At 38.2% G+C, this 14110-nt stretch overlaps 1 protein-coding gene across 7 annotated transcripts in view; it reads left to right on the top strand.

Moving 5' to 3' along the window:
* LOC102693828 (dnaJ homolog subfamily C member 13) overlaps positions 1–14110 on the top strand; it is an 82276-nt gene that overhangs the window by 56237 nt on the left and 11929 nt on the right. For all 7 annotated transcript variants that reach the window (XM_069191019.1, XM_069191018.1, XM_069191017.1 and 4 more), the window contains 15 exons: positions 221–305; positions 716–870; positions 1683–1728; positions 3082–3236; positions 5791–5992; positions 6610–6725; positions 7487–7565; positions 8207–8342; positions 8799–8983; positions 9978–10052; positions 10441–10560; positions 11365–11544; positions 12174–12341; positions 13280–13393; positions 13977–14093. In XM_069191019.1, the coding sequence (XP_069047120.1) occupies positions 221–305; positions 716–870; positions 1683–1728; positions 3082–3236; positions 5791–5992; positions 6610–6725; positions 7487–7565; positions 8207–8342; positions 8799–8983; positions 9978–10052; positions 10441–10560; positions 11365–11544; positions 12174–12341; positions 13280–13393; positions 13977–14093 (1933 nt within the window). The remainder of the gene's footprint in view (positions 1–220; positions 306–715; positions 871–1682; positions 1729–3081; positions 3237–5790; positions 5993–6609; positions 6726–7486; positions 7566–8206; positions 8343–8798; positions 8984–9977; positions 10053–10440; positions 10561–11364; positions 11545–12173; positions 12342–13279; positions 13394–13976; positions 14094–14110) is intronic.

Genomic DNA, 14110 nt, shown 5'->3' with positions numbered 1-14110 from the left:
ATCTTTCTGAGAAGTCTGTGTTCAAGTCATAAAGATAAATTCATGTCTGTCTTCAACTTATACATCAGTAAACATATTTAGATATTTTGTTTTCTTTGGTTTGTTTCTTTTAAGAAAGGTATAGTTTCGGATAACTTAAAGTAATCATAAACTATTACATATGATGCTAATATAAAAAATTAAAGAGCATAAAATCACTTTTGTTACTTTTTCTGATCAGGGATCAGGATAATGCTATTATCAGACCACTCCCTCGAATCAAAAGGCTCCTAACTGATAGCACTTGTCTTCCTCACATTGTTCAGGTAATGCATGTATTCTGTTTGGAATTATTTCAGTTTTGCTTTTAGATTGGTGTCCTTGCTCAGGACTGCATGTGCCATGCAGTATTTTTAATGGCTTTCAGATTGGGTTAAAAAGAGATGAGCCTGTGGTCACATATTTACAGAATTAAATTACTTCTTTATTTGCAAAAGGCCTCAAGCTCTGTAAATAGGCTACACCACTGGATCCGGAGACTGACTGGGTCTGTAATACATGGCATTAGCTCTTTACCATGCTGGCTAGGGAATACTCCTGTGCAGCCTGTGCTGTCAGACGAAAAAACTTTTTAGACTGACTGTGTTGTGTTAAAACCTTCATCCAGAATATTGAAAAAAACCCGGGAGAAGTATTTAATCTTTTTGTGCCTGTAATGCGATTTGTGTATTTCCAGCTTTTGATCACCTTTGATCCTATACTGGTGGAAAAAGTCGCCAATGTCTTGTATCTCATCATGCAAGACAACCCCCAACTGCCTCGGCTGTACCTCACTGGTGTCTTTTTCTTCATCATGATGTACACAGGCTCCAATGTGCTTCCTGTTGCTAGGTAGGAAGACCACTCTATTCTAGCCAAAGTGAGACCTCAAGCAAGTCTGATATCAGTGGCAGTGCTTAAAGTTGCGACAACAGTGGTATTGCTTTCGACATAGTTTTAGAAACTAAGTTTCTTTTGAAATTATTAGATGTTTTGACTTAACTTTGGAAAATAGTGTGCATTTTATTTTTGGGGGAGATCAGCAGGGTATATTATTATTATTATTTTGAAATGTAAAATTATCAATTAACCATTTCCCATTGTATCAGGTGTTAGAATTTGGTTGTGGCGTGTGTGTTCCTTTGCATGTTGGTCTTAATGTTATCAAAAGCAGAATTCCTACTTGATTAAGAACTCGACTTCTTAATGTAAGCAACATGAGACCACTTTGCCCATCTAGTCTGCTTGATATTTTTGGCTAATTGATCCAAGGATCTCATCTAGCTATTTCTGGAAAGAGGTCAGGATATTAGCTTCAACACCAAGGCTGAAAAGCTTGTTCTATACTCCCATTTTTGAGTAAAGTGCCTCCTGTTTTCAGTTTTAAGTGTCCTTCTACACAGTGTCCCTTAGTAAGAAAGCATAAACAATGCCTCCTTCTTACCATCTCAACTGGGCATGTTTTTGGGAGGAAATTGGCATGTCATAGTACGACAAGGCCAGTAAATGTTATATTTGTAAGAACGTCTGATAGATAACCTACTGATTTAGTCAACTGATCTTTCTTGTATTTCAATATGGTTATTCAAGAAAGCATTTATTATCTATGTTAATTTATTCTCCACATAAGCTTACAGAAGCCTCTCTACATTTTTGTCTGGCAGATTCCTGAAGTATACTCACCTGAAACAGGCTTTCAAGTCTGAAGAGGTCAGTGCATTTATATAATATCTTGTGTATCACAGAGAAGCCAGGCTAATACTAACTGAGCATCCAAGCTTCCAGAGTGAAATCATAGATGGTAGATGAGAGATGGATAAAAGACATTAAATCACTAATGTAAATTACATTTGCCCTTTTGGTACTTTTTAGAATGAACACTCTTCCAGCGTAAGGTTAGAGGTTAAGGGGTGCAGCCCAATCACCATATTTCATTTGCATTATGCCTGAAGCAGGAGACCAATTACTACAGCTAACCATTGTTATTTGACAAAAGCTAATTAATATATATACCCTTAATTCAAAAGAACGTTTTGTACAGTACATATGGTAACAGCACTGTATTAGAGCTGTGAGAAAACCAATGCAAGACCCATACTACTTGTTCCGTCTTATGTAGATTTTTCTCCAATTGCGATTTCACGAATGAAAAAAGACAATGGGTTTGCATAGCAGACTGTAGGGATTCTTTTTGGATGTGAGCATCGCAAGAAAACTGTAAAAATATTCTATAATGAATATTAGAATTCCTTTACAAGCACTTGTTTGGTTTCAGTCTAAGTATGGTGATTGTAATTCTTTTGTGGGATCCGGCATGTATCCATCCATCCAGTTTTGAACCGTTTCTTCCGCAAGGATGTTCACACCCAGGGTGGGACAGCAGTCTGTCACTGGGCACACCTAGGGCCAGTTGTCCCAGAAGGCAGTTAACATTCCAGTATGTTTTTGAGGAAATCCAACATATATACAATAAGGATTAAGTGTTTTTATTTACCCCTTTGTAGTATTTGTAGTATTTTTCCATTCCACTTATGTTTATACGTTTAGTAAACTTTTAGATTTTAGATTTAGACATTTAATTTTTAGACATACTGTATGTAAACTGTATATGCAGTGTATAACCATTTGCTAGTTAAATCTTTCCTCAGTGAAATAGTTAAATGATCATCCCAAAATTTAATTCCCATTATGATGTTAAACTATTAAACAGTATAGCTATTCACTATCATGAATGGTCATTGTTCTGTAGTTTATATTAATATAAAGTACACAGAAAATACATTAGAATATCAGCATTAAATAAAAAGCTTAAACATTTTTGTCCCTTAGCGTGTCATGACAATTTTGTATTTATATAAAAGATTCACTCAATTATTCTTCAGAAAACTGTTAAGCTAAGTTTTTTTAACTTCAACTGAACCTCACAGGGGTTCGGTGATTAAATTGAATTATTGTGAATATTTTTTAAATAAAGGATAAAACAATCTCTGAGGTATTGCTTTGAAAAGTAAACAGAATCCCATGTTTAGCTTCCTTCCTATTTATGTATTTCTCTGTTTCTAGTCGAAGGGTCAGGACATCGTGCAGAGAAGTGTCCTCGGTCACATTCTCCCTGAGGCCATGGTCTGTTACTTGGAAAACTATGAGCCTGAAAAATTTTCAGAGATTTTCCTTGGAGAATTTGATACTCCAGAAGCAATTTGGAGCAGTGAAATGAGGTAGGAATACCGAAGGCCCATATGTGTAATAGCTTCTGTCAATAAAACCAGTGACTTCAATTGAAAAAAAAAAAGGCACAATGAAATGTTCAAGAAATCTATCTCAGTGCGAAAGGTTCTCTTTGCATTAATCAGAAGCTGTCTCATTCCAATTTTTGCACTGTCAGCAAACATCACCCAGGCCTGTCAGTTAGGTACACAAAGTGTTATAATGTAGGAAATCATCATATAGCACCAGCTAGTCCTCAGTTGACCTTAAATTCAGCATGAACTGAGACCTACCTGTGTGTTCACTTCTTTTATATGATCTACAAAAGGCCTTTTCCGCATCTGGATTAAATCTTTGCTTTTAAAATTAGTATGTAGTACTTGTTTCATTTTTGTACTTAAGATAAAAGAATGATAGCTTATTTTTTCATGCATCCACCATAACAATAGTGGGGTAATTCTTGCATTTAATAACAAATATTGAAACAACAATCTGGTAACCTAGTCTGATATGTTTATTTTAATGTTTTTGATATTTGCAACAATTTATGAAGCACATTTTATGTTATCTTTGGTCTTTCTGAGCTACCTTCTATTAAATTTGGTTACCTTCTTCGCAACATAACACTTCTTGCTAAATAAACAAAAGGAAAATGAAGCATCCCCCCACAACTCATTCATGTGCACTGGTAAGTGCATTGGCTGCCCCAGATAATGCTTTAGCAGCATTGCAAGAAAACTCTTAAGGTTGAGATCAGCATCTGTTATATACTAGGAGGTAAGCAATTTCCTTCAGTAGTCCTTCAGAACCTTTTCCTTAGGGAAAAATTCAGTAAGGTGTCTCATTGGCTGTGATCCTTGATACATTTCCCTTTCATTTCCATAGTACATAGTTTCACAGATCCTGATTGACAGTAGTCATAGTTTGATGCAGTTAACATAAAATAGACCGGGATTAGACAAAATTAGTGCCTGTGAAACCACTGGCAAGATGGCATGCCTCGTTTCATAAAATGTTTCCAATTAGACTTGTTTGCTTGTCACATGCTAATTACAGGTTTTGGCAAAGCTGTTAATCTATTCTGGAGTGCACAAAAATGACGGGGAAGTATTTAAGACTTATCTTTCAAGACGGATTATCGAGGCCTTCATTTAGTGTCATTCTTCAGGATGTGACCGTTTTCCACATTGCAGGCTTTCAGCTGTGGAGGCCCACTTAATAAGTTCTGCCAAATAAACATCGCTCGTCTTGTGACTCCTGGGCTCGGGAGGCTGATTTTGTTTTTAAACACTGCACAATGTTTTTCCCATCTGGCCTTTGCTCCATTTTCACTAACATGGATTCATTGTTAAAAGCTTCAGCTTTCAGCTGTTAAGAAATTAAGTTTCCTCTGAGAACCTGTTTGCCTACAGTGGATCAATAGCCATTAGCTCAGACAATGGCTGCTTTCAGCTGAAAGGCAGCACTTCAGGTTTGAGATAAAATACATCTGTGACATGACTGCCAGTCCGTATGGGGATGTACACAGAGCTACAGTAGGGGGGCCGTCTCAAGGGGTGGGCGGGGCCCATGGTGGGGGGGTTTCTTGTGTGAAGATCATGCTATCGGTACCTTCAGGTGTCTCAATGCTAGCATCCTTGTCGTGTCCGTTTCTTCTTCACTCCTGGGTTTTACAACGAACCTTTCCAAAGACCCTTTAAGTGCCACACTTGCATCCTCCCTCTTCTGCTCCCTTTTTGTTTTCTCACACCCACTGTAGTATTTTCGAAATTTGTCCCAATCTCTGCTTGTGCTCGCCATTTTTTCCACCAGCTAACTTTTTTTCCAAGCTTAGTAGAGTTGCCGCAATAACTTTTAGCTGGCAACTGATGGCCTATGATGTAGTTAGTGCGGGACACACCTCCAGTTCTGAATAAAACGGGTTCTGAATGCCCTCCCACTAACTTTAGATGTCATCTTGAGTTAAAATAGGAGTTTTGTGTGTCGCTTTATTAAAATATTTAACCCTGTGTGTATTTATAATTTTATGCGTGTGAGTAATCATTTTATTTTCACTGTGCATCAATTTCTCATCATGAAAGCTTTATTTCAGGGGAAATTTTAATACTAATTTCAAAAGAGGATAATGACAGAAGATTTAATAAACAGAAAAAATGTTTTAGAGTTGTACTTCTTGGTGTATTAGTTACATTTGGGGAAACATTCAGGTGGGTTTTAGTGGAACCCATGGAAGTTTTTGTCTTAATTGTTTGTCCAGTACAAATTTCAGTTGTATCCGGTTCAGGGACCTCTGTCATTCAAGGTCCCATATAAAAATTCGCCATATAAAAATGTGTTAATGATGAGCAACTCCAGAAACTCTTCATCTTGATAAGAAAGAGTTGTTTAGTTTGAGAGGTTTGGGTGAACCCCAACATTTATATTGCCAAAAAGCATCGTATTTATTCTGGAAAGTCACAAAGGAATCCTTTCTAATTTGATACAGGAAAAAGTAACTGTCTTTATAGGCTGTGAAATTTAGATTTGGTGTTGATAATTGTTTTCTTTTTCATTTTGTGAATACAGGCGTCTAATGATTGAGAAGATTGCTGCCCATCTTGCTGACTTCTCTCCAAGGCTACAGAGCAACACTAGAGCACTATACCAGTATTGCCCTATTCCTATCATTAACTACCCTCAGCTGGAGAACGAGCTCTTCTGCAACATCTATTACCTCAAACACCTCTGTGACACTATAAGATTCCCTGACTGGCCTATCAAAGACCCTGTAGGTTGATGACACCATTTTGATCCCTTATGGTTTAAACTTAACATCAGTTCAGCTCCATATTTGCCACGAAATTAACTCAAAAGAGTATATTAGAATTGTTTGCAGGCGGTTAAACAAAACATAATCTACTTACCCCAAGCAGAGTTTAATCAAAGTAAAAATGTGTTCTATCCCAGGTTCTTGAGTAGCTTTATGGTAGAGTACTAGATTTAAGTGTGATAGAATGTCTCTAAGTGGCAGCACACAATCGGTTAAATATCTCTAGGACTAGATGTGATTGAGATCAGATTTCTCCAAAGCATGGCTTGCCAGGCACCTGTGAACTTAGTGTTATCATTCAAGTTCCTCTGTTGTCCCATCAGTAAATTATGGGCAAACGGGTCACAGCAGATGGAGAAAGCAGGTCTTTGATGCAGCTTTAGTGTCAGATTACCTTTTAATACATACAGTATATAAATGAACACATTTTAACATATTGAGGTAAATTGTTGGCCAAAAATGTATCCATAGGTGCTGAAAGCATACATCTTGAGTATATCACGGAAAACATTACTTGAAAGACATATTCATCAAAGAATTGAGCAACGGACTGCTCTCCTTTAATTTTAATGCAGGTGAAACTTCTGAAAGACACCCTTGAAGCCTGGAAGAGGGAGGTGGAGAAGAAGCCACCATCCATGTCCGTAGATGATGCCTACGATGTACTAAACCTCCCCAAGGGACAGGGACAGTAAGTGCTTTGCTTCCAAATTGGAAAGTGCTAAAAATGAGCACGAGAAGCAAGATGCCATTTTGTCCATTTGTGTGTGATTTAACCATTTGTATTTGAAGCATTTGTATATTTAGATACATGTTAAGAATAAGAGTTTCCTTCAGTTTTTGTTTTTGCTTTCTGGTATGGCTGAGATAATTCCTGTTTACAAACGGCCTATAGAGTGTTTCACTATGGGATACTGACAGCCATGTTCCTATTAAAATTGATGGGCACTACTGAGTTTTCCCAAACTATCCCTATTCTTACAAATGGATCTGGATTAAACAATCGATTGCCCATTACAGTGTTCTACCTTTATCTAAATGCTTTGACAGTATTAAGGTCATGCAAACATCTAGCTAAGTTCATATGGAGATTGGTTTGAACTAAAACATACAAATAAAACCATTACATTGTAAACGCATCTCATGTTACTGACATCTGCACTGTCTTGTGCTGGATGGAGCAGCTAAACTAAAGAAAATCCCAGGTATTTGCCACTGTCCCTCCCTTTTTCATTAGAAATTTCTGAATATTGTGCAGAGGTTTACAATAACAGCTATCGGATCAAACTGATATATTTAAAAAGAGAAGAAAGGTGGTGAGTGAAAACATGCATTTAGTACAGAATAGAAGAATTAGATTCGCACAGAACGTGAGTCAGTTTTCAATGGATTGATCATTTCCCCAGATATTTGATTCAATAATGGTCTTGTTGTTTTTTTCTTGTTCTACAGGCATGATGAGAGCAAAATAAGGAAAGCCTACTTCAGACTAGCTCAGAAGTATCATCCAGACAAGAATCCAGAAGGCAGAGTATGTTTTGCTTGTTTTTAAATGCTGGTTTCTAGTTGTCAAAAATATCAGACAACTTACAGTTGTATTTTAATGGTTTCATGATACATTGACAATATGGTGGAGTTCAATAACTAACTGGTATTACAGCAAAATTGTAATGATTGCCCCATAGTCCTAACTCTATATACTGTATTAAGAAAACTGGGATAAATCAGTATCCACTGTGTTCTTTTATAAAACTCTCTTGGAAGTAGTAAAGCTGGATGTGATTTGACATTCTGTTGGTAAAGTGAAACCGATGTCCAACAGTTATTCTGAAATTATGCTGAGGTAATTTCAACTCTTCCTTTATAAAAGGATAATTGTAAGTGTTTCACTGTCAGTTATAACACGATTAGAAATTGATTAATTTAATGCTTATAAAGCCAATGCTTTGTAAACCATTATAATGTTTACCAACATGGTTGGAGAAGGGCAGTGCAGCTTAAGGGACTACTGTGATGCTTTCAGTTTGATGAACATTTAATTGGTAGTAAATACATTTTATAATCGCACTCTCTTTTGTCATGGCATGAGGAATTCAGTTTCCTCATAAATACATATTTGGTTGGACAGTGAAACCAATCTATCAATCTCTCAACTTTTTTTTTTCAAAAAAGGATATGTTTGAGAAAGTAAATAAAGCCTACGAGTTCTTGTGCACAAAGTCTGCTAAAATAGTGGATGGGCCGGATCCAGAGAACATCATCCTCATCCTCAAAGCCCAGAGCATCCTCTTCAACAGGCACCGAGAAGGTAGCGTTTTCATCTTTTTCTTTCTTCCCGTCAAGTCAGCAAAAATGAACTCATAATGTACTGTAACTACTTTATGGTGAAATTTTTTGTTTTCTGCAAATTTTAATTTTTACTGTGAAGAACTTTTAGAGTTCTTCACATGAACAAGATTTGGGTTGTTAGATGACTAGTAATGGCATGGAAAAGTGCTGAAATTGTTTCCGTTTCCATTTCAATCAAAATAAAGGATAAATTACAGTTATTAATTTGCTTTTGTACCTTAAGAAAGAAACAGGGGATAGAAGTGCCAGAAGTTATGGCACTGAGAATTAACAAATATCCCATAGTCGTATAATTTGCAAAGCATGTTGGAAATATAACCTAGGGCACACAACTCTAATGATACATCTTCAGAGCTAGATAATTAGTACTGTGGAGGGATATTTAAAGCTCTCCCTCTTCTCTCTCGGTTTCCAGAACTGGAACCCTATAAATATGCTGGCTACCCCATGCTCATTAAGACCATCACCATGGAGACCTCAGACGACCAGCTGTTCTCCAAGACGTCCGCACTGCTGCCTGCTGCCGCGGAGCTCGCCTTCCACACGGTCAACTGCTCGGCTCTCAACGCTGAGGAGCTGCGGCGAGAGAACGGCATCGAGGTACGTGCGGGCCACAGCTCTCCGGCACTCTTCGACTCATTTTCGGCTGCTCTCGTTATTGCCGGGCGCAACGTACCATAATATATAACGCTTGGGTTTTGGACACTAATGGTTTGAAACCAGCTTTCCCAGGCTGTCAAAGTATCTGTGAAGGGTGTATCAGAGCATGTTGTGGAGGACATGGACACAGCAAGGAGGAGTTTTCTCTACTTGTCTTTGGACATACTAATAAAGGGACTCTTTATCATTCCGAGAAGCTTTGATGTCATTTTGGCTTAGTACTGCCTTCAGAATAGCAATTCTGAATTAACTCCATCAGCACTGACTTTGAAGTAACGCGCAGCATCATTAAAATGTTGCCTCACAAATGCTCGGCTTTTGTCTTGTAGGCTGCCTGATACTGGCAACATTACAGCTAGCTGGCTACGTCATTTTAGGGTTTTGTTATGTTTTGGTGTCCCTGTATGTGAAGTAACTACCTTCTTACTTAGAACGCTGGCCACAAGGCCAGTCATCCCCTGTGCATTTCATAGTGTAGTGTCAAACAAATGACAAAGTTCAGGTGTCTGTGAAGCAGAAGTCCCTTTATTCATATGCATATGGAAGTCTGGCTTGCAACCACCAGACTTAAAAAATAAGTAGCTGAAAATGGTCCTTTATACCTTAAAACATAAAGAGTTACTATGACATATTCTAAACAAATGATAAAACAGCAACACCTGCCAATTAATTATATCTAAGTTGCAGACTAGTTAGCAGTTAGTTCTTTTCACGTTCTGGGCATATAGCCAGCTTACCAAATACATGCCCCTTATCTTACTGACCAAGGACAGGCAGCATCTTTATATATATTTGAGGAAAAAGCCTACTTCAAGCCACTAGACTGCATAGTTTGCAAAAAACATACAAAAACACGAAAATGATATTACTATCTCACTTATCTCTTCATTCTTCAATAGGGAACAAGGTTAAAAACCTTTGATTTTTTTTGTAGGTCTTACTGGAGGCTCTGTCTCGATGTGTAGCAGTACTCACTGCTTCAAGCAAACCAGAAGATATGGCAGTTCAGGTATATTGGACTTTAACGTGCTGTTTTCATTTATTTTATCGATTTGTGTTGTACTTTTGTTGCACTTTCCTACTTTAAAATGCAATACATAATTTTAATTGGAGCCTATGAAGTCTGAGAAACTGTTTAGACCATTTACACATTTTCTGCCAATGGGGAATGATATCAAAAGTCAGGGGGAATAATATAGTCTAATGGAAATACTGTGAAAAGTCATTTAATATTACATTTTCAATTAAGAAACAGAAGTACTGTATAAAAAAAAGTGATGGGTGCATGTGGCTTATGGGTTAACACCCAGGGAAAATCTAGGCAGTATCCACTTCACATTTAGGGGTATCTCTTTTTCTTGTTTTTTTCTTCAGTCCTTCTTAATTTTGTATTTTAGGTTTGTGGGCACATATGCAAGTGTTACAGTGTGGCAGCTCAGTTTGAGGAGTGTAGAGAGAAGATCATTGAGCTTCCCAACATCATCAGGGACCTCTGCAGAGTTCTGTATTATGGCAAGGTGTGTATACTGAGTATAAGTGTCATACTGATTAAAGGGTAGTTTTTTTAGTTGCAAAATGAAAGTTCATATTATATGTACAGTAATTGAAACACCACTGGTACAGTACAGCCAAGTTAGAAATATAGAATTATCATGTTGTATTATTTTTACTCTTACTAAGAAATAAATGGGCCTACACCTTGTATCTCTTAAGTTAGACTTAAAAAGAACTGTTTTGATCATTAAGAAAGATGCTTAAATGTTCCCTATTTAAAATTCTAAAATACTCCACATGTATATAGTCAACATATACGGCTTCTAAAAATGGTAGAAATGCAAATACAGAAAGCAAATTGCTTTGCAAACAGTATAATCTGCATCCTATCCCATATTTTAAGAATTCTTTAAGTTTGCTAAAAGCTGCAGTGACGTTATGAAAACAGTTTTATTTACCTTCAGCTACATTTAAACAAAAACTCAATAGGCTTTCAGTTCAAGTCAAAAGCTGTCCTGAAATTTGCCCTCCTACATACAGTATTATCAGTTTGCCAAGATTCCCAGCCTCAGCTTGAGTAAATTGTACTATGAATCCAAGCAAAGTGTCAAGTTGGGCTTTCTCACACCTTGGCAAGCTGAAATCTCTTTAATTTTGCTAACTACCACATGTGGTAACTCATACGTGATGAGCACATGGTTACCATGTTGCCTTTCTCCCCGTTGACGTGTGATGAGGGTATTCCAAAATCCTGACAGCAAACTTGCCTCCGTCCTGAGGGCTGAGGGCTGAGGGGCTGAGGTCTTGTTTGTGGTCCTGTTGTGCAGAACATCCCCCGAGTGGCTTCCCTGGCTGTGGACTGTGTGAGCTCCTTCGCGGTGGACTTCTTCCTGCAAACGCACATGTATCATGCTGGCGTTCTCTGGCACCTCCTGGGCTACCTCTTCAACTACGACTACACTCTCGAGGAGAGCGGTATCCAGAAGAATGAGGACACCAACCAGCAGGTCAGTTCTCTTTAATGAAAAGAAGAAACACTCGATGTCACAGCTGTAGTTAACAAACCGGCACAGGAGAAAGTCGCTGAATTGAACATGAGGAAAGTTACAAATCTGAGAATCCATTTAGCTGATCTTGCTGGTCTGGTTGGAAATATCCAATAATTCCATCAAAATGTGGCCATCGGTGTCTATACAGTAGCTATAGGAATTGTTCAAGACTTCCACAGCTGTAAAGAAGTGTCTTTAAGGATTTCAAGTAACTGAAGTAACTCCAGTCCTACTCTGTTCCAAGCTAAAAAAGTTCGGTTCCCCAAATCCATGACATTTGGATCAGGACAACAATTAACAAATGTTTCAATAAGTAAAAGCTTAAGGTATCACTGCATCATATTTAAATTCAGAATAACCAGTATCTGAATTTCTCTTCGTTAATATTCATGGAGACTAACTGGAAGGTTTAAGGTCTTGATCATAAAGTTAGTGTAGATTTTTATTTAGGAATTACAGATCGGCTCTCTGCTTGGCAGAAAGAAGTGAGTCTTCCATTAAAACCATGTCCTTCATTACACTTTGCTAGTAATGTGCCTTAGTTTCTCAGGGTTTTGATTCTGAAGCCTGTCCTAATTCCCCAACAGGAGGTGTCCAACAGCCTAGCCAAACTGAGCCTGACAGCTCTGAGCCGATTGGGAGGGTACATCCAGGAGGAAGAGGGCCCACCGGAAAATCCCACCATCAAAAAGAGCCTTGCTGCTATGCTAACTCCCTATATCTCCAGGAAACTTGCAACAAATACTCCAGCTGAGGTAAATGAACATGTTTTGTTTTTATTAATTTGCTTATGGAAAAGACACTCCATTCAAAGCACTTTACAAGTAATGGGGACTCCCCTCCACCACCAATGTGTATCCTGGCAGCTATAGTGTGCCAGTACACTCAACACACACCAGCTATCAGTGTGGAGGAGAATAGAGTGATGAAGCCAGTTCATAGCTGGGGAGTCCATATTTGGTAAAGGCCAGGCAGAACATTTTCCAGGACCCTGGCTTAGTACCCCTAGAAATACCCTGGGAGTTTTAATGATCAAAGAAAGTCAAGACCTTGGTTTTCTGTCTAATCTGAAGGATGGTTCCTTTTTGCTGTATAGTTTTTCCATCATTAATAATTAATAATAATAATTGCTTACACTTATATAGCGCTTTTTCTGGACACTCCACTCAAAGCGCTTTACAGGTAATGGGGACTCCCCTCCACCACCACCAATGTGCAGCCCCACCTGGATGATGCGACGGCAGCCATAGTGCGCCAGAACGCTCACCACACATCAGCTATTAGTGGGGAGGAGAGCAGAGTAATGAAGCCAATTCATAGATGGGGATTATAAGGAGGCCATGATTGGTAAGGGCCAATGGGAAATTTGGCCAGGACGCTGGGGTTGCACCCCTACTCTTTTTAAGAAATGCCCTGGTATTTTTAATGACCACAGAGAGTCAGGACCTCAGTTTTACGTCTCATCCGAAGGACAGCGCCTGTTTACAATATACTGTAGTGTCCCCATCACTACACCGGGGTATTAGGACTCACACAGATTGCAGGTCTGCACAGACTGCCTTCTGGTCCCAATAACTACTCTTATTAATGCCATTAATAATTAAATATCAGTTGAATCTTGTGGATGTACATTATAGCAACATGCAATACAGTCCCATTAAACCACTGCTGTCTTTATTTTCTTTCTCATTAGGTCCTCAAGCTTCTTAATAGCAATTCAGAGAACCCTTACCTCATCTGGAATAACGGCACCAGGGCAGAGCTGTTGGAGTTTCTTGAATGTCAACAGGAGGGCATTATCAAAAGGGTGAGGATGTCCAGAGACCTCACACTGTGAAGTTCTTTATTTCCGCACCACTGAGTGAACTACAGAGCAAATTAAATGTGTGTTGTACAGCATGTTGAATAACTATCAGTGGCAAGTAGTGTTTGATTAATTTGAGGAGTATGAAAATGCCCACAATCAACTTTCTTAGCCAGAACAATTTTCAGTATCCTGAGTGAAAGGGATGTGATTTTCACTTTGGTTCATCGTGAATGAAGAATAGAGTGGGGGTTAGGATGCATATATTTCAGAATCTTGTAGAATGGATGCTATAACCTATTCAGGCTGTATTTCCACTGTCCACAAAGGCCAAATTCAGTTTTTCAGTATTCAGTAAAATAGCTACTCATATTTATGGACTTGATGAAGGAAAAGTTTGTGAAGGGAAAGTCTTTTGACATATCTGTCGACTGATGAAAGACTTCACAGTTTGTTGAACAGACGTAAAAGAAAAATGCATTTCTATGTATTAAGTATTATCATTTGTATTCCTGATTTTATTTACCTCTTTTTTTAACTTTGAAAGGTATAAATGATAAATCTTTTTTCTTTCCCATTTCCTTAGAGTGAGTGTGATAAGAGCTTTGGCTCTGAGTTTGTGTTCAGTGAACATGGGAAGGAACTGATTGTGGGGGAGATTTTTGTGCGCGTCTACAATTTACAACCTACATTTCCTTTGGAGGTAAGTTGGATTTTTCA

This window comes from Lepisosteus oculatus, chromosome 6 (assembly GCF_040954835.1).
Source record: "Lepisosteus oculatus isolate fLepOcu1 chromosome 6, fLepOcu1.hap2, whole genome shotgun sequence".
In the NCBI taxonomy this organism is placed as follows: Eukaryota; Metazoa; Chordata; class Actinopteri; order Semionotiformes; family Lepisosteidae; genus Lepisosteus; species Lepisosteus oculatus.
This window is presented reverse-complemented; position numbering and strand designations above follow the sequence as displayed.